Source organism: Pangasianodon hypophthalmus, chromosome 24 (genome assembly GCF_027358585.1).
Source record: "Pangasianodon hypophthalmus isolate fPanHyp1 chromosome 24, fPanHyp1.pri, whole genome shotgun sequence".
In the NCBI taxonomy this organism is placed as follows: domain Eukaryota; kingdom Metazoa; phylum Chordata; class Actinopteri; order Siluriformes; family Pangasiidae; genus Pangasianodon; species Pangasianodon hypophthalmus.
The window spans coordinates 2,742,101-2,762,886 of record NC_069733.1 but is presented as its reverse complement, the minus strand read 5'-3'; the positions used below and the strand labels follow the sequence as shown (position 1 = coordinate 2,762,886).

Below are 20,786 nucleotides of genomic sequence, written 5' to 3'. Positions count from 1 at the left end.
GTTTTTTTGACTCATGTTTAACTCCCGGACCTAACCAACAGACGTGCCATATTCTTTGCACCCCAGACCTAAAATTTTTACAGCATGGAAGCTCCAAGGTGCTAGAGAACTTCCTCAGGAATTTTGGTCCAGGATACCACAATTTCTTCAGATAATTAAAGCCATGTTTTAATGCTCTGACCCATCCATTCTACAGTTTCCCAAAGGTGGACTGACATCTGTAGATTGTTGGTCATTATAGTAAACTGATGTTATTTGTAGATCAGCTTGTGATGTGATGCTGCTGGAAGAATCCATTTAAAACGAGTTCACAGGCTATAAAGGGATGCACATGGTCCCTGACACTGTGGCAGTCAAATGATGGTCAACTGGTGTTAAGTGGCATAAAGGGATGTACATAGTCCCAAACACTTTAGCGTTCAAATGATGCTAAATTGTTGTGTGGCATAACGTGTTATATTCCTACATCATTACACAATTACACATGGCAAGATGGAGGCATGGATTTGTGTTGTTCATGTCATGACCCTTACTATCTGCATGCTGCAGGAGAAATTCTTCAGACTAGTTTGAGTGAGCCCACTGAGGCCTCTCTTTAGGGCTGATGATTTGTCAAAACAAGAACAAGAAGTGCATAAGGAATAAATAGTTAATATAAATGTAGTATAATATAAATAGTGTTAATCAAATAGTTGTTGAAATAGATCTGTTAGTATCCTCTCAAAACAAATCTTGTTTGGATAGATATCTAGTAGGTGCTCATACTTTTAAGATTAGAGATTTTCTTTAATCTCTAATTTAATCTCTAGTTTAAGATTAGAGCATTGTGTATTTGCTGTAAACTTCACATACTCTAACTACATACGCTAACTACCTACCATCCATGCCATTTACTCATCAATAAGGAAAAAAACTACATTCCGGCATTGTTTTATACGATAACAACATTAAATAAAAATTCAGCAATTAGAGTTCAGTACATGTCCATGTGTGAGAGATGCTGTCCTGCTGAACCATTCTTTTTTTTATCGGAGTATTTGTCTCCTGTCTGTTCGCTGGAACGAGTCTATCCATCTCTGACCTCTCTCATTAACACTCTGTTTTTCGCCCACACGGTCCAATGCTCGACGTTTAGTGTTGTTTATTACACCGGTCTCTGTAAACCCCAGAGACTGCAGTGTGTGAAAACCCCAGAAGGCCAGCTGTGTCTGAGATGCTGGAACCATCACGTCTGGCACTGACTACCATAACCACAGGCAAATGAGCTCACACACACGCATCTTGTCCATGATGATGTTTGGACTCATGACATCTAAACCATTCAAGCTCATGACTCGTGACTCATCGCTTGGAGGAGCAGACTTGCTGTGTTAACAAGCCAGGAAATGAAGAGGGTCACTGAGTTTCTGTATGTCTGTCTGTGTGTGTGTGTGTGTGTGTTTTAAGGATGTAACTGAATACGAACACATTATTTAGAATGAACAGTGTTCTAAACAGATACAGACACAAATAGGATGTGCACTATTAATGTTTTTTGGAAAGATTGCCTGAAAGCTTCACATGGTATCTGGTTAAGACTGGAGATGTGCATGAGGACTGGGATCTAATGAGCGGTAAGCTTGACCTGTAAGTGCAAAACACATTAAGAAACCGAAAACACAACACATCAGAAAATGCAACAGCAAAAACAAAAACGCAACAGCGAATCACTCTTGTATGTGCTTGTTTTTTTTTGTGTTTTGTTTTTTTTCTTTTCGCGTGTTTGGTTTTGCTTTAATATTTATTTATTTATATATTGTCATGCTTAGTTTTGCTGTAATGTTTTTGGTTTGTTGTCGTATTTTTGTTCGTTGTCGTATTTTTGGTTTTACTGTCATGTTTCTCATTTTGTTTTAGTTTTGCTGTTGTGTTTTTGGTTTTGGTGTCATGGTTTTGGTTTTGCTGTCATGTTTTTGGTGTTGTTGTTATGTGCTTGGTTTTGCTGTTGTGTTTGTTTGTGTGTTTGTTTGTTTGTTTTGCTGTTATGTTTTTGGTTTTGCTGTCATGTTTCCAAATTTGTTGTTTTTGGTTTTGCTATCATGCACTTTACACCTCAATGACCACATATCACAGTCACCTGCCTTCAATTAACACTTCTTTCTAAATCAAAGGCTGATTGCACAAACCAGTCTAGTTTGGAAAGGTAATAAATGGGATAAGGTTCAGTAGGTATGATTGGTCAGTGGACTCCCGTATCAAGTGCAAAAATAGCATCTTGGCAGCCTTTTTTAATAAGGTAATATATTGAACAATTCTTGTTAGCTTTGTTTGCAGTGTCATTGGAATGGATTGGGAATATTAATTAGAGATCACAGGTGCTCAGCTGCAGGTGGCTAATGGAATGAGTTGTTTCAGTGGAGATTGAAGATGTGTTCATGAGCTGCTGGTAGTTGAGTGTTTCCCGTGTGAAAGAAGTTATTTTTGGCTGAGTAATCCGTTTATTTCAAATAGGCGACGGATGATAGTGCAGCAAATCCAGATATAAACCAAAATGCCATCTAGACTTTGGAGGACTAGAGCAGAGAGGGCTTACACTAAGAGGATAATGCTAGCTGTAAAGGGTTCAGAAGGTTCTGAGAGCTAGGACAGAACTTCCAGGCTTTCCAGCAAGACCCTAAACTCTAGAAGTCACTTTATACAAAAACATCTGTCGGAATAGATAAATGTAAAGTACTGCCCTTTGCTCAAAATCCACTGTTCTTTCATTCATACTGATTATAATGTGGTTTTGTGCTTGTACATTTGCTATTGCAGGAGGTAAATCTAGACCTAGTGTGCACCAAAGTGGAGCCAGATCTTTCAGGATCATTGTGACTGACTGAACAGTCACTCCGTCTAGTGCAAGACTAGAAATCCCACCATCACACTCTACTGATCTATAGTACCCTACTCCTATTATTCCAGGATTTCCTTTCACGCTGCCTTCCCTATAATGTCTCTGATCCCACTTCTTCTTTACTCTCCCACTTCCATTTGAGATAAGTCTTATACTTTTGTGCTAAAGCAGGTAGCATTGCCACCTCACAGCTCCAGGGTCCGGGATTTAATCCTGAGCTCAAGTTATTGTGTGTGTGGAGTTTCGCATGTTCTCCTCATGTCTGTGTATCTTTTCTCTGGGTTCTCTGGTTTCCTCCCGCCTCCCAAAAACATGCTATCAGGTGGACTGGGTACTCTAAATTGATCTGAGGTGAGGATGTGTGTGCATGGAGTTCTGTGATGTACTGGCGTCCCCAAATAGGTTCCAAACCACTGCAACCCTGGCAGATACCACGCTCATTTACCTGTAACTGTAAAACAAAATACTCCAAATGTTGCATTGGATAAGCACAAGTCTAATTCCTAATGCAGGCTGGGACAAAATTAAGTACGCTGTGTTTGTTGGCGGATGTTACACTCATATTTTTTCATATTTGCATCACGTTTCATTCTGAAAGTGTGATGTGGTTAAAAAAAAACGAAAGGTGACAAAAAGCAACCCACAAGTTTTGTTTTCAGTAAAGAGCTGATGTCGCACTGCATGATTACAGTTTGTATTTTCATATAGCTGTCAACATTGCTGTCTCTCTTTCTTCATCTCTCTCTCTCACACACACACGTCAGAATCAATCACTGTAGTGTTGCATGAGTGTTCACACTGCTAGCAGTAAGCAGGGAGAAATTGAGAATGCTCAGAATAGATGCTGTTCACACACACACACACACACACACACACACACACACACACACACGTATCTGAGAAAGCCAGTGAGACACAAAGCAGTTATGACAGATGAACAGTGCTACACCTGAAAGCAAGGCAGCCGTTAATCAATTTAAATTCAATTTACTTTTCTAAAGTTCACGCTGATTCTGGTTTTTGTTTTTTTTTTTGTGTGTGTGTGTGTGTATGTATGTGTGTGTTTGTGTGTGTATTGGTTTGTGTTTTGCTCTGTTTTTGCATTGCCATCACCATTTTTCATCTGAGCTGGGAAAAGCAAGGATTCTCTGAGGATTCCAACACTTTCTAAAAGTGGATATGCTGATGCCAGTTTTTTCCCTCTGACCATCGACCATTAAATCTGTGACTCACACACTGCAGTAATGTTGATTCCGTTTTGTTTTTTGTTTTTTTTAAAGCAGTTTTACATGAGGGATTTAATGATGGATACAGCACCAATGATGGATACAGTTTAATTGTGTTTATTAAGAGTGTAACGAGTATTCTCGCTTACTGTCCTAGGATCTGAAACTACATTCATTTCATTTTTATTCAGCTGCAAAATGTCCTGTAGTAATGTGTCAAGGCAGCTTTAATCAAGAATGTGTTTTTCCACTCATGCAAAGTTTGTTGGTTTTACTGGATGGTGGGAAATGAGCCAAAGTTATATATAGTACAAAAGACATTCTGGACAGAAGAATGAAATAATTATCTTCAATCAGAAGATGATCTGATGCACCATTCATATGGAAACTCAGTGACACTACAGTTGTTGCTTTATGAACATGTGTGGTGGAAAGGGAAAATTCTGACATTTTCTACTATAAATAGTTCCTAAAACTATGCTGAACTGAAATGTTTTTTTTTTTTTTCTTTTTTTTTTCTCAACTATTTCTCAACTATTTTAAAGTGAAAAGGTCGACAAGTTCATTCCAGTTCCACTGAAACACCTCTACATTTATAACCAAATCTACTCATGGAGGAACAACATTGCTGACATTGTAAAGAATTATCATTTTACAACACAAAATGAGTTCTCACTTTGATTATCATCATCATCATCCACATCAGTTTCTGTCTCATCACCTGAGGTAAAAGTCACGCAGAGCGTTTAAATCCAAGCCTCATCATCGCCTCTTCACTCTGATCTCTGTTCATGCTAACAAAAGCTGATTCATTCACTTACTTCTGTCCTGTTCTCTTTTTAATTTCGTCATTGAAACATTTTAAAATTTTTGTCCGCTGGCTTCTGTACAGAGTGTGTAAGCGCTCTTCTTTGTTTTTAATGATGACGATGATGATGATGCGATGATTGATGGAATGACCTTGATAGTCAGACTTACTGTTTTTATTGCTGGTTTGGTGAAATATATTTATGATTTTTTGAAGTTGAGGTGTCAATGTCAAACTGGATCAACCAGCTGTCCCGTGTCCTTTTCCAACACAGGACCTCCTCAGGTCAAAACGTTTGGGGACAGTCTTTCTTGAGACTCCTTGAAAGTATAGAAGCTCTCTATAACAAACTAGAGCAGACCATCGCTGACATCTCATTATCAACTACACACACCACCATCCTAACATCTTCACCTCTGTGGTTTCACACTAAATCACACCTCAGAGGATAGTGTGATCTTTGCAAGGTTCATGACATCACCAGTGTGAATCACACGTAGGGGTTTCAGGAACTTTCCTACTCTGCAGTGGAACTGATAAAGAACTAGGAAGGAGCAGACATCTTCAGTATAACAAATATATAAGAAGTATAACAAGTATAGCAGTTTTATTAGATCGTCTTTGGTTTGAGCCTTTGGGGAAACCTTTAAAGGTTCTGGCAATCAGCCAAAGAACCCTTGAGAGTTGCATAAAGAGACCAGTTAGAGCTCTTTATATAATTGAATGCTTTTTATGCCTTGCCACAGGGAGTGGTGACTGCAGAGAGCAACAGACATGGCTTGCTCCTGGAGGAACCCAAGACTCTTCTGTTTAAAGGGAACACCTACAGTCTACAGGTCTCCATCCAGGATCTACCCCAGTTCCCATGGAGCATCAAACCCTTTAGCACCTGTCAGGTGAGGATCTTTATTCAGTTTATTCCTTACATTCCACAAGCACAGTGTCCTGCTGTAGAAGTACTGCAGATACTTGTCATCATTCTGCTTTATGTAGAAAAGATATTTCTACTTGCATGTCGATCTCCTGAGATTACCAAGATGGAGAGTGTATGGGAAGGATGAGCTTCTTCCATCACTCAGAACGACACTTGATAATTGCAGGTGTTTGTTATGAGATGTATCCAGAACGGGATTGTTAGCATTCAGCCAGTTCACAGCTGGCGCTATGTGTGTCCGGGGAAATGAGGGTTAGCCTTGGCCTTCCAGGGTTGCTAGCTATCATGGAACAATTATATCATGGGAGAAAAATATACATATTTGTTCATTTTGCAAGATAGTTCTTTCTTGGATATTAATTAAGGAATAAAACACTTGGGAACATGATGTTATAGGAAAATGATCAACCAACGTGAAGCAGAGTTACTGTTAGCACCCGGAAGTTGATTATTTTCGAATAATATCATGTCCCGAAGTGTTTTAATTCCTCTTGTACCATAGCAGTTTGCCAATGCTATAATTTAAAAAAAAATTATTAAAGAAAGACACATCATCAAGTGTCCGCACAATGCGATTTGTTTTTTCAGGAAATGGCTTTGGCTCTTTTTCCAGGCAACACCTTAGCATTAACTGCTAAGGAGCGGTCAGATTCCGCTCACACCAGAGAGGAGATGATGATGATGATCTAACACCTTGCGAACATCATGAAGGCTTGTTAATCAGCAGACGAGTCGAGTCAGGTGTGGTAGGGTCCCGCTAGGCTGGATTTAATCTCATGCCTGTCTCCTCCAGCTTAACACCTGTCCTTTTTACACTGATCTGGAATCAGCTCTGAGGACGTTTGTTGGATTAGGGTTTGGAGGAAGCAAGAGAGAAGCTGACCCTAGAAATAGAGGACTGTCGGTATATAACGAGATAAAGGGATCTGAAAGTTTGACTGCTCGACGAAAGTTTTCCAGTGGGAAGTGAGAAGGCTAGACTCTAGACTACAGGCCCATTATGCACCTCTTCTGTCCCTCCATGAAAAACAGCCTCTCATGAATGCGGGTTGTGGGAAGTCAAGGACGCTCTCTGCTCTTGTGCCTCATTGCTGAAATTAATTCGACATCAAAGCTGACGTTGCTCTCCGGCACTCATGTACTGCGCGTGAGGCTTAAACCGAGAGTGACCTGACTGCTGGAATTAACAGGGATTTGGGTCCGAGCCTGGTTTTGTCCTGAACTTCTCAAATTCAGCTCTTTTAGCTGAGTAGCAGTGTTGAGTCAGTGACTTTACTCACATCAGTGAACACTGTGTGTCTCCTCTCATCATCTCTCTCCCCTACTCTCATCTCTCTATAAATCTTCATCACATTCTTCCTCTACATGCATCTTCCCCTTATCTTCTGTTTTTCTTCTTCCTTTCTCCATCTCTCTTTAATTCTATTTCTCTCTCTTTTCTACTGTCTCCTTCTCCCCCCTCTCCTCCATATGTCCCATCTCTCCATCCACTCTTCCTTCATCTCTACTTTTCCTTTCTTTCTACTTTTTCTCTGTATCTCTTTCCCCATGTTTTCTCTATCTTCCTCTCCCATCTCTTCCATTCTGTCTTTTTTCCTCTTCTTTCCTCCTGCTTTTTTCTTCTCTTATTTCCTTTTCCTGTTTCTTCCTCCACTCATTCTCTATCTCTCCCTCTATCTTTATTTTCTTCCTAATCTTTCTCTCCGCTCACTTTCTTGATCTCCCCCTGTCCTTTCTTCCTACTCTTTCTCTGTATTTCCCCCAGGTTTTCTTAATTTCCTCTGCCCTCTCTTCCATTTGCTCTCCATCTCATTCTCCTCTCTCCTTACTTTTCTACCTCCTTCTTCATCCTTCCTTCTGTCTTCATTTGGTCTCTATTTCTTTCTCTCCCTTTTTGTCTCCGTCTTTCCACCTTGTCTTCTAATCCCTTCCTTTCTTCCTACGCTTTCTCTATATTTCCCCCATGTTTTCTTAATCTCTTCTTCCATCTCTCTTTCATTTGGTCTTCATCTCACTCTCATCTCTCCCTTTTCGTCTCTATCCCCCCCCAATCCTTTCCTTTCTTCCTACTCTTACTCTGTATCTCTTTCCACACACTGTCTGTTTCTCTCTCCCCTCTCTCTCTTCTTCCATGCTGTCTCTCTGTCCCCTCTTGCATTCTCTTGCTCCTCTCTCTTTCCTTTCTGTCTCCTTCCACTTTTTCCTTCCTTCCTACTCTTTCTTTATTTCTCTTTCCCCATGTTTTTCATCTCCCTCTCCTTTTTCTCCCCATTCTTTTTCCATTTCCATCTTTCTTTACTCCCCACACGTCTGTTATCTCTCTCTCATCTCCTCTCTCTCCTCTTTTCTGTGTGTGTGTGTTGCAGGAGTTCTCCTTCTCGCAGGTATGGAGCAGTAACCAGCAGCCTCTGCACTGTGCCTTCTCTCTGGAGCGCTTCAACGTCGGCACCATGCAGCTCTCCTGCAAGATCAGCGTGCGCCAGGTCAAAGGTCACGAGCAGATCCTGCAGGTCTACACCTGTGTGGAGGAGGTCAGTGCTTGTTTCGTGGATGACCTGATCAGAAATACATTCACGTTACATGATCATTATGAGTCACAACACTTGTGTATCTTCAGTTCAGCAGAGCTCGCTGCGTGACGTTTGCCTTTTGATGTTTTTCCAGAAGGAGAAGGAGACGCTCCCATTTTTTATGCAGACCGACTGCACGGTCACCTCCCAGACGGGCGCTAAAGCCTTCAAAATCCCTCCGTCCATTCGGCACCGCATCTGCGCCACCTTCGACACTGCCAATGCCAAGGGCAAGGACTGGCAGCTCCTAGCTCAGAAACTCCACATTCAGAGGTAAAATCCTTACACAAACATGCCGTCTTTGTTCAGCGTAACTTACTCAGCATCACAAGTTACCGTGTTATTTTTTTTTTTTTAAGAAGCCTCCGCTTTGCCTTCACTTCTTCCACTTAACATTGACGCACGCTCTGCTGTGCTATGACACGACACGAAACTCTTTAAATAATCATGCTGTTATAGCGTATATGCTATACATTATGCATGTTCTGCAATATTTAATAACTTATGCATGCTAAGCATGTCATTTCTCAAGAAGGGAAGCATCTGATGTTTTAGGTCCGGGCTCTGTAGTTGTTCAGCTTTATTAAGGAACGTTATTATTTCATGAACGCTGAGGGCTTTTCAGATAATTTACTACTCGGGGCAAATAACTGCTTATTGTTTGGTGTTTAAATGCACAAACATGTTGAAACACTGCCATCAAGTGGCCGTAAATATGAGCACAGGATTAATGCAAACATTTAAACAAAAAACCCTTAACTGGCTTTTAATATGTGTAATTCTAAACAAGATAATGTAAGATCATTTATTTTAGAAATAAATCTAAAGTAGCCTGTTTGGCGTTCCTTGTAAATGACTTAGTGCTGGTTTTCCCTCTTACTCTCTCTTATCAGAGCCAGATGTCGGAACATCAGACTGATAAATGGCTCAGCAGAGAAAAGATGAAGGGAGTAAGGGCACAGGAGTGGAGGAAAAGTCACAAATAGCAACATTTCATACAACTTTTACATTTTAATTAGCACTAAATTATAAACTTATATAATAATATTATAACACACTGTTGTTAGTTTCTTGATTCTAAATGGTCAGAAGGTGGCGATTATTTTCAATAACAGCAGCTCTGACAGTAGTTGGAGCTGTAACACAAATGAAAAATTGATATTAATGCACTTGCTCTAATACGTTATTGTTTCTATAATAACAACTCACGCACAGGGACTTGTATGGCGGAATGCTACATATAAGGCTTGTTATTTAACAAATAAAAAAATTTAATCGGTGAAATGAAGTTTTCTGTCAGATATTTATGTAACATTTATGGAAGGAGTCTCTAATGTCAGAGCTTTGGACAAAGTCTCCAGGACTTTGCTGTTAAATTCAACGTTGTAATCATTGGCAAATCAGGGTTGTGTAAGAGAAATAAAACATAACATGGATTAATTTATTATAACCATACACCCTCAAGTGCTTTATTCCTTACTTAGCATATCTTTAGTGTAAAGTGTTACTGTTAGTATTAATGTGATTATTATTACTAGAATATAAATAAATACAAAAAAATCCATTTATTATTATTATTATTATTATTATTATTAAATCATAATACAATACAATAAAGTAACTCTCTGTAGATTTCTAGTTGGCCAGAGTCAACATTCATCTCTTGTCATTTTGTCCCCTTCCTCAGGAACCTGTCGTATTTCGCTACACAGCGCAGCCCGTCCGGAGTCATCCTCAGCCTGTGGGAGGCTCGGCACCAGGCCTCAGGAGACCTGGACTCACTGGCCAGCGCCCTCGAGGAGATCAGCAAGATCCACTCAAAAAGCTCGGCCCAGAGCCCAAGCGAGACGCAGCCAGACTACAATCAGTGACGGAGAGATGCAAACACGATCTGTCTGTAAACTCATGACGTGAGTGCTCACGTCCGGCTCCAGAGAAAGAGAGAGAGAGAGACGTGAACATGAAGAGTGTCTAATGACAGAGTAAAAGGATGCACTGCTTTAAAAAAGAAGAGGAGAGCACTTGAGGAAAGTTCTGCCTCAGCTGTACCATCATTATGAGGGTCAGCGCGGGTCATAAACCTTCTTAAACATTTCCTTTTTTCTTTTAAGCTTCGCCACTGGTTAACAGGCAGCATGGACCTTTAACGCTTCAGTGTGCTACTACTTACTTATTTCGTGGTTTGGTTGCACTATAAAGCATTGTAGAGGTCAAATATGTGGCGCGTTTCAAAAGAAGCGACGTGGTTTCCCCTTTGTGAGTGAGGATCAGTTTTTCCGCACACTGTGTACTGCGACGTTTCGTGTTGCCGGTAGGGAGGCATTGTAAAAGCAGCGACTGGGATGCAGATGAATAAAATATGTGCTTTTCTGTTTAATGTTGTTTTTAAGATGTGTAAGCGGAGGTTGGGGGGGGCGTAAGCTCGGGTCTCGGGTTGAACATCAACACAACAGCTCCAATGTGTTTCTCTTAGATAACAACAGCAGTTACTGCGGTCGTCTGTGCACAGAGGACGTTGCACTGTCGAGACAGTTACAGTCAGATAATTAACACGAGCCCAAGATCAGCTTTTAAAAAAAGCCTCAATCTGAAAGATGCCTCATTTCCTGCAACTGATACAGCAGTGGAAGATATTAAGCCTCTTCCAGTATGGCGTCAGTTGAGAGAGGAAACTGAGGTGAAAAGCCGCTTTTAGAACGGGATTAACATTTTGTTAATCCACCATGTTGCTGCTGTTGCGTTGTTTTTTTTCTTTATCTGACATGTTTTCATGAAGAGTTTCATATATAAAGCGAATTATATACATTTTTCTCTTGTTTTGGGTGACAGAAACAGAACGGACAGAATCTATAAGCGACTGATTAGTAGCCGTCAGTTTTTGTCCTTCTCCATAGTGATCAACATCCTAAAGATGACAACACAGAATGAAGAAAGGAATTACATGAAACTGCCCTTTTAATGCCATATTTTCCCATCAAATGTGAAATTGATTTTTCCCTGAATTAACCTAAATTATTCTGGTCTTCTCCTCAGCTCAGCTCTCCTCCTGCTGCTGATGAAAATCCAGCCACATGACAATAAATATATGCATAATTGCAGGATTTTTCCTGGCAAAAATGTTTCCGCTTGATTTTTTTTTTTCCCCACAAGATTTTAATGTATTGACAAACAGTTTATCCAATAAAGGTAAATGGAAAGAGGTTATGATTTTATTTACTAATTCAATTTACACAATTTATGCCATGAAAACACACAAACTCCATTTCCCAGAATCCTCAGCCAAACAACTACAACCCCAGTCACATGATCGTTCCTGTTCCTCAAATTCTACACCAGTTCCCAATCAGCACTTTCCCCATAAATTACCCAGACTCTCTGAGAGTTTTGGAGATCATTTAAGCCCAGTGTCGTGTGTAAATGTGTGATGCTGCTTCACACGACACAGGGCTTAAATTATCTTGCGCCACGGCACTGTCGAATTCTTGAATCTGACTGGTCAATAGGTACGGATTCATTTTCTATAACAGAAGCTCTGACAGTAGTGCTACAACACTACTTTTTTTGCTACAACACCACATCCCAAAGTCTTTATTCCTTACTTGAAAACTGAAAATGCAAAAATAAACACAAAAACAAACAAGCAAATAAATAAAAGGTGGGAATGGTACGTCCATAGTTTTTCACTTAAAATACCATAGATAGAAGTCAACCTAATAGCTTCTACACCATATAGTGTACTAATCTCCTGTAATAACAGTTTTAAACTAATACAGGAAGTGAAAGAGCTTAGGAATTCACTCAGGTTTCAAGGGTTAATATAGCCAATATGGAGCGAGCACACAGCCATCTGTTCCTGCCAGCTTCCTTTAGAATCAGTCGAAAAAAGGAAAAAAAGAGCAGTCTCCCAAGAAAGCTTTGGAACAAAAAAAGGCCTCTTATCTGCTCTGACCAAACTCGGCCACAATAGAGGAGCACGTGCCAGCGAGATAGATGTAACAGGAGGGAGAAAGAGCCGAGTGGAAAAGGTTGTCAGACTGGAGATGGATACGGCAGTGCGACACCATGTCCGTCTTTTCCAAATCATCACCTTCATTAATCTGCTCCCTCCATGGGGCTCATTTCTGAGCTCATTTTAATAGGGTTCACTCAGAGAAAGACACGGCCTGGTGGTCATTAACAGTGAAAGATGTTATCCAGTTAGCATGAAAGTCTCGAAATGTCTTTCAATGTTCAAGCAAGACTTTTTGAATTATGGACTTCAGGAATTGTTTCTTCATTCATAAAGGAAGAGTACAGCGAGGAGAGAGTGACTGAAAGCTGAAAACTTTACATGCTTCAGTCGAAACAATGCAAAAACCAGCATAATGAAGCATTTAGGGACATTGCTAAGAAGAAAATCCTAGCAGGTGGAGAGGAAAAAAAATGAATTTTAACACAACAAATCAAGCGTATGTTGACGGACAGGAGGGAATTTTTTTCCAGATGTTAGTTAAGCAACAGTAAGACAAAACAAGCCAAAAGTCTGGTGGAGTTAATATAATCACCGCCTCCATTTTTTTTCCGTCCGAAGAGACCACAGTTCCGCACTTTTTTTTTTTTGCTCTTGGCTCACAAATGCATGTTTTTCACATCCCATGTCCTTTCCCCTTCAGTGAATCAACTTTTCTGCCAGGTGTTTGATCTGAACACTGCCAGTTTTCAGGCATCTCCCTTACTGCAGTAAGGATCAAAATTATAAATGCTATGGCAAAACTTCCGCTCAATTAATCTAACCGAAGATATCACTATCAGGGCTGCCATTCAAGGTGACGGCCACTCCTGCACATTCCAGAGTGATGCATTTGATTAAAATGCTGTTTAGTGAGTCACATGTAACTTACTGATGTGACTAATAAGACAAATAACCCGTTGCATCATTTCAGTACTCCAGGTGAAATTGAAATCTAGAATTCTTTTCTAATGATAATGATTTCATTCATTTTATATATATATATATATATATATATATATATATATATATATATATATATATATATATATATATATATATATATGTGTGTATGTATATCATTGTGACTCTATATAGTTGCTCTTTTATTTATCATTTCCATTTTTCTACATTGTTTACTCCTCGAATCTTCATATCAAGAGTGGCTATGATTTCATTCCCTAGTGGCACACCAGAAAAGCTTTCACCCTATCACCTGAGTTTGAATCCTGAAGATGCCAAAGCCATCTGTGACCAGGAGTGGAAGAGGGGAAAAATGGAAAGGGGGTAAATAGACACAACTTACCAAAATAGATTTTTTTTTCCCCATGCCCTACATGGCTAACACAAGCCAGTTTAACATGTCATCATATACTCGCCTCAAAAAAACATCATTTGGGTCTGAAGGCCATTTCTACATATGTGGTTTCATAAAATTGCACAAGATATTTGTTCCGTTAATGAAGTCAAACATAAACTATATGATCATCTAAGTCTCTTCAAGCATACGATCTCCATTTTAAAACTTTCTATGCCCCCCTAAACAAACTCTGTGGGTTAGAAAGTGATTCACATTCAAAACAGAGTGGCTGGTTTTAACTGTGTGATGTCATTTTGTCCTGTTTTTATAGAGAATTGTGTCACACAGTGTCACATAAACAAGTTTGGGGTACTGATTCAATCATGTGTGTGTGTTGATTCAGACCTGCAGTTTGCACAACTAAACTAGCTATAAACTTTCATTACACAGTAGCTACATGAGGCTGCCTTCATACTTGTTTTAGTTGTAGTTAGTTAGCCGATGTTAGCTAGGAATGGTAAGAGGATATGGATACATTGTGACCTCTGACACAATGAGACATATAGTATAGTATAGTAATAAATATACTATACTATAGTAATACATATAGTATAGTAATAAAATCACTACAGACAGATTCATCTGTAAGAAAAAACTCCAAGTGTTAAAGCAGCATTAGCCTTGTAGCTAAAGTAGCAAACTTCAGAGCTCACACATCTTACCTACTTGACTACCTTTGGAGTGATGAGGAAAAGTTTTGGAAATGTCATTTTTGGTCGAATTTTTTCTTTAAATTTGAATGTTAACGCATTCTTCTGCTCTTTTCATGAGTTAAAAGTGCTGAGACATGAGCAGTGTTTTCCCTTTTTTCAATGTTAGCGACTAGCACCGAGGCTAACGTTAAATCTCCTCACAAAATCCTCACGTGAGATTTTTTCTCTTTTCTCATCTCAGCTCCTTACTGAAGTGCTTCATTCATCCCAGCTGCACACAAAGACATTTCCCACGATTTTTATACCTTGTATGAGTAAAAAAATGGCTTCACAGCTAGCACTTTTCACTAAGGAGCAACGTGGAGCTTGGTGGTGGTGTTATGGCCAATAACGGAGCTTATTACATCTCTATGTGTCTTCTTTCCTCAGTGTTTTATACTCATTCACCAGTAGGTGGCACAAAATATGGCCTTTCTGTGAGTTTCTTCCTCTTTTCCCCCCTTATTAACCTATAGTGATAATATAATAGCACTTTTTTATTAGCTCACATATTTTGCCAGACCCTAATGTTCAGTTCATGCCAGAATATACAATATATCATGTTCTTCCTAAAAGTGATTTCCTGTTTTTGCTACAATTGCACATTAGATTTATAGCATTTGTAAGAGGAACACAGTGAAATAAAGGCGTAAAAGTATTTAAAACCAATCCAAAAAAGAAGCTTTACTGACTGCCCCATTCCCTTATATATTTTCATTCCCACACACCTTTAGGTAGATCCCTGATCAGTTTTACGGCTCCGTATCCATCATTATTGTTTATATTGATCATCAGGGAGATGAAGATAAGATATAATGGGGCCTGTAAAATAAATGCGGCAGCGCTGGTATAAAATTTAAGGAGATGGCCCAGGTCAATGGGACAGCCGTCAGGACACAGCGCTCGCTCTCATTCTCTCACTAATGACTTCAAGCGCCATAAACCTTCCTGTCCCAGGAGCCACTCTCATTATCACACACACCGACAGAGCAGATAAAGCAGCGTGAAGAACGAGAGGCTTCAGGCAACGATATTTCTACCGACTGTTACTGCAGGAGTGTCTGAAATTCTGACTGCACCCCAAAGAACTGTTTGATTTCATCACTTAATCAAACACTCAGGATGAGTTTTAGTCAGTCACTGACTTTCACACTGAAGGGAAGTGGTAGGTCAGTGGTTAAGGTTTTCCGCTACTAATCGGAAGGTCGTAAGTTCAAATCCTAGCATTAAACCGCTCAGTTGTATCCTATGGCCAAATGAGGTAACGTCAACATTACACTTTATTTATTTAATATCTATTAATAGTTACCAATCCAGGGTTTCTACTACCATTGGTTGCTTTTTTAAAAAAAAAAAAAAACAGTGTTTGCTTTGTAATTGAAGCTGCTAATACTTGTATTTTTTCCCCCCAGCCTGCTTTGTTTATCTTTATTTCGACACTGTCACACCTCCCAAGTGGGGACTCTTGAGATATGAAATCCAATTCAGTGTTTAAATCAAACACTTTCTTTTGACTTCTTGAGAATTTGTTTGGTCAAGCCTGAAGTTATCAAGCTGGTACCCTGATTCAGGCCATATGTCACATGTCATGGGTTCACACTTCTGTAAAGTAATGAGTCCACGTTTAAAAGAGTGATGAAAGAGGTGAAATTTGGAGCCACACTTTTTTGTCTTCATTTTTTTTAAACGTTGGAGTTTTTTTAATATGTTGGAGAGATTTTTTTTTTTTTTTTAATGGCTCAGCTCCTGTTACCTTGCTGTGCATACAAACTCCTACGAGTGCTTATACTGTATGGGCTTGAATAATCACTTTCAGCTATTTTTTTTTTTTTTTTTAAACAAATCTCATGTGAAAGCCGGCATACAGGTGTGTCTGGAAGAAAATTTCAGGTGATCTGAATGTGGAGGAGGTGGCATTCCAATATGATGATATCAGATGGGAGTGACTGGTTAATAGGAATGTTGTTCTAGGAATAATGAAATCTATGATGATCCAGAAATCACATTCCTCAAAAGAGAGTTGAAAACTAATGACGAAATATGAGTACAGGTTAAAATATTAATGCTATATTAACTTGAGTGTTATAGTAAAGATCCACCAAAGTGTGACTCAACAAAACAAGACAGAGATATAATAAGATGCTGCTCAAACACCTGAACTGAACAAAGAACTCAGAAGTTTGTGGTCTAATTTCCAATAAACATGCTTAATTGACTGTACAGTGTCATTGCTAGGACGCTCAGGCTTGAAGACAACGCCCAAGTTTAAACTGTGTGGGAACAACAAAGGACATCAGCCATGTAAGTAGGTGTGGGCGAAGCTTACGCAAGCTTTGCTCACTTTGTCATAAAAGGAAACTTTTGCTGAATAACCTGCACACATTGGAAAGTAACCAACATTAACTTGTTCAGAAAGCCGTGACATTTTCATTTCCATGAGATTTAATAGATCTAGATATGCTGCTGAAGTAAAAACTACAAAAGTTTAAAAAAAAAAAAATTTCAATGCAGATCTGTTATGTCATACTATAAAGGCATGTCCCGTCATGTCTCATAGCAGAAGAGTAATAATTAATGGAGGACTAAAATGGAAATGTAGAGAAAGAAGAAACTTGCTTCAGATCATTTGTATGATTTGATAAAAATTTTGAAACAATGTTGCATAAAAAAATAAATTAATTAAAAAAAAAACACTAGTAATCATGTGGGTAACAATATTTAGGGTGCCGGTATTTGTTTTTTCTTTACTGTATGGTTCCAGTGGTTAGTGGTTAATGCTTTAATGGATTATTTTTCCTATAACAGCATGATCTTAAGTGTGTTATTCCTTTTATACCACAGCAATTTGCCAACAATTACAATTTGTAATATAATCGTGAATGACGCATTGCACTTTCTAACAGTTTACAGTTACATTTAATGTTGTGGAATGTCCACAAGACAAGTTAGTTCCTGTTAGCTTACATTATAAACAGACTCTCCTTCTCTCTCTCTCTCTCTCTCTCTCTCTCTCTCTCTCTCTCTCTTGAAGTTAATGAGACAAAAATCACAGCCATGTTACTAATAAACTAGAAACACAAATTCCTCTGTCCTGAAGACTTTCCTGTGTCTGGAAACACACTGACTGTTAGAAAGCACCGACACTGGAGACTCCTTCCATAAATGTTACATAAACATCTCCAATTAACAATTATACTGTTTTTTTTTTTTAAAATACAACATGTTTTTTTTAATCAGTTTAATATTAGGCTTCGATTATGTGCAGTCTGCCATACAAGTCCCTAAATAAGAGTTGTCACTATAGAAACAATAATGACTTTCAGCAAATCCAAACTATTTTATATTTTGAATTCTTAACAGAATTCTTAATAACGCTTTTGATGCTCTCTGCATTTTCTTAACCAGCTTCATGAGGAGCTTCATGGGGATCATGGGGTTCTGCATGAAAGCTGCTCATGTGGGACAACAATTAATTTCATTTCATTAAAATGACTTTTTGATTCAGAAATAAATTCATACATGGCAATTACCTTCACTATTTACATTTTCATCCAGAAGCCTTTATTAATATGGCTTTAAGACAGTGAACAAATATTTTTAGGCTACAGTGTCCATAAGTTGACTTCTAGCGTACATCTAATCTCTCAAAAACTTTATTTTTGCAAATCCTGTGTTAAAGAAGTGAGGACAAATGAAGCCGTGTATCATTAACCAAACTCACATTTTAAACATTTACTGCAGCATCAAAGTAAAGATCAAGGGAAAAATAAAACAAAACAAAAAAAACCAGCGGCTGTCAATTTCTTTTTGTGTGCCGACATTTCAGATGCAAAGTTCAAATGTTTTCTTATCTCACACGAGCGGCACATTATCAGAGGAGACAGAGAGACAACAAGAGAGAGAGAGAGAGCAAAAAAAAAGAGGCGCACACACACACACACACACACACACACACACACACACACACGTCAGCAGTATAAAGACTCAGTTGAAGACTGAAGTAGAAGTAGTACATAGAAAGTAATCTATTGTGAGCCCAATCATAAGAAACATGATGACTCTTTGCCAGATTAGCATACAAACCACACAAACGTTCCTTCGTAGTCACTGTGTTATGTATAGACATAGTTACAGTGAAAAACCACAAACCTGGTTTGTTGCACAGGTTTGATTTCAATTTTCGTGATAATCGTGAGTCATAACAGAGGCTGTACATTGGGGTAAAAATAATGCACCTATCATCACACCATGTTGCATTGTCAGATTAATTTTTGCCATATTTTCAGCACTGCAGGTCTGTATATAAACAGGATGCAGAGAAACACTGCCTCATGTTTAGAGGGAAATCACAACTTTATATGGACAAAGTTTTAAGACACATTTTCAGCGTTAGCTTATTTAAACAAACTCTGAGTGGACAGAAGTGCTGCATCCTTTTACCATATACCTTATTTTTTCCATTCTTTTTTTTTTTAATCCTATATTTGTAGTCTTTGGAGTTTGAGTGCTTATTTTTTTCAAGCTTTTATAGATTTGACATTGGCTCTGAGGGACGAGGCATCTAAAAAGTAAAAGAGTCAAAGTGAAAGAAGTTCATTTTAAATCAAAACTTAAAAAAAAAAAAAAAGTAGGCACTTTTCATCTATTGTTAGCAACAATAATTTGCTATGATTGAGCCATGCTGATTTGATGTCACTTGCTGAACTCAGGGTTGAGGAGACCATCCAGACTTTCAGAGTAGGAATTCTGACTTAAGGAAGTGTTTTCTTTGTTTTCACATGAGCATTAGTCGAATGTGGCATAAGTGTTAGCCTAAAAACTAGAGCCGTTACCTATTGTTTATTAAAATTAGTTAATATGAGCTCATGTTCAAAACAAACAAAAAAAACAAAATCATTGTGTGACCTGAGGTGTAGACTTCCTCCTCTGGTTTTAGCTGTGTATTAGCAATTTTTTGCACTTCACCACTTCTAACTGTAGCTAAATGCGGTGATGCCAGTCAGTCACTCCAGGTCTGCTGAACCTGGCATAACCTTAGTAGCCTTAATCTACAAATATAAATTACAGTCGAATAGAGAGGAAGTGGGTTGTGTGAGTCGTCTGAGTCACCAAGGTGGTGGTTGTGCAACAGGACGTTTGCACTGCTGGGTGACGTTTTCGCTCCTTGTTATGAATGACTAATCGATCTGTACAGATATGGTATGACTGTCACATTGACATCGCAGCATTCGTTCTACTTAAGATATTTCATAATTTCATAAATTCCCCACAAGACCACTTTTAGTAAAGACTCGATTGAAAAGAAATCAACTCTTTACGAATGGCCGGAAATGAAAGCGAAGCAAAGTTCTCTTTGCCCTATGAGGTATTCGATCATGCATGTGTTGCTCTACAAACAAAATTACGAACATTACTGGCTGTTATATATTTATACCTCTGGGCTAATTTTATTATTTGATTATTCTCTCTATACTATTTTGCTCACTTTACAGTTCACTATACACCCAAGCGGAAGCCATTTTTTTAGGATTCAGCCCTCATGACTAACCTGTAGGCCTGAATTTTAGCACATGACCGTGAAATTCCCCTTAGATTAGTCAATGACTCACTAAACTGGATCGGCTCCTCCCGCTTTCCTGCGAACTGACAGCAGTCTAGGCCGCATCCCAAATGGATATTGGAGATATAGCGCACTTCGTGTAGTGCAAAAGCCTTCATGCCATACTGTATCTAGTGCACTTACATACTTAATCCAAGGAGCTTAATCCAAAAAGGCTCACATTTAGATATTTATTGTAATATAATTGTTGGTAGAAGATGTTATTTCGTACCCTAGGTAGGGAGCAGGGAGGGATTTGGCATTCAGCCTTGCCATACATGCAGCATCGAGGTTATCAGTGCGGTGCAGGCAGCTAGGCGTCACTCTGATAGTGCCGACCTCACACCAGTGTGTGTGTGTGTGTGTGTGTGTGTGTGGGTGGGTGTGGGAGTGTGTGATGCAGTGTTTGTGAGAGGGTTCCTAAATAAAATGAATCCTGTGCTTGAGCAAGAAGAAAAACTCCAAAACTGAAGCAGCTAGCATGATATCAAGCACAATTTCTTGAATACAGTCAAATTTATCAACTATTTCTCATCATGAAATTATGATAAAAACCAATATAAGCTTATTAAACTCTGAAGTCCTGTTCTATAATCAGGCAATGTTGTTGTTTTTTTTAAGAAATGAGTTTATGGAATAAATGTATCACTTGCCAAGATAGCAGTTTCCAGAACAGGTCGAGAATTTTGGTATTCCCCAAACTTTTTCACCCCTTGAGATTTAATGTTGCGCAA

General features: G+C 38.9%; 1 protein-coding gene across 2 annotated transcripts in view; it reads left to right on the top strand.

Moving 5' to 3' along the window:
• Positions 1 to 11,613, top strand: part of unc5db (unc-5 netrin receptor Db) — a 154,107-nt gene extending 142,494 nt beyond the window's left edge. The window contains exons 14-17 of one of the 2 annotated variants that reach the window (XM_034299177.2): positions 5,656 to 5,805; positions 8,210 to 8,374; positions 8,511 to 8,686; positions 10,101 to 11,613. In XM_034299177.2, the coding sequence (XP_034155068.1) occupies positions 5,656 to 5,805; positions 8,210 to 8,374; positions 8,511 to 8,686; positions 10,101 to 10,284 (675 nt within the window). In that variant the 3' untranslated portion in view covers positions 10,285 to 11,613. Of the gene's footprint in view, positions 1 to 5,655; positions 5,806 to 8,209; positions 8,375 to 8,507; positions 8,687 to 10,100 lie in introns of both variants that reach the window. The other variant, XM_026940090.3, reaches the window with a different exon arrangement.
• Positions 11,614 to 20,786: the final 9,173 nt, after the last annotated feature.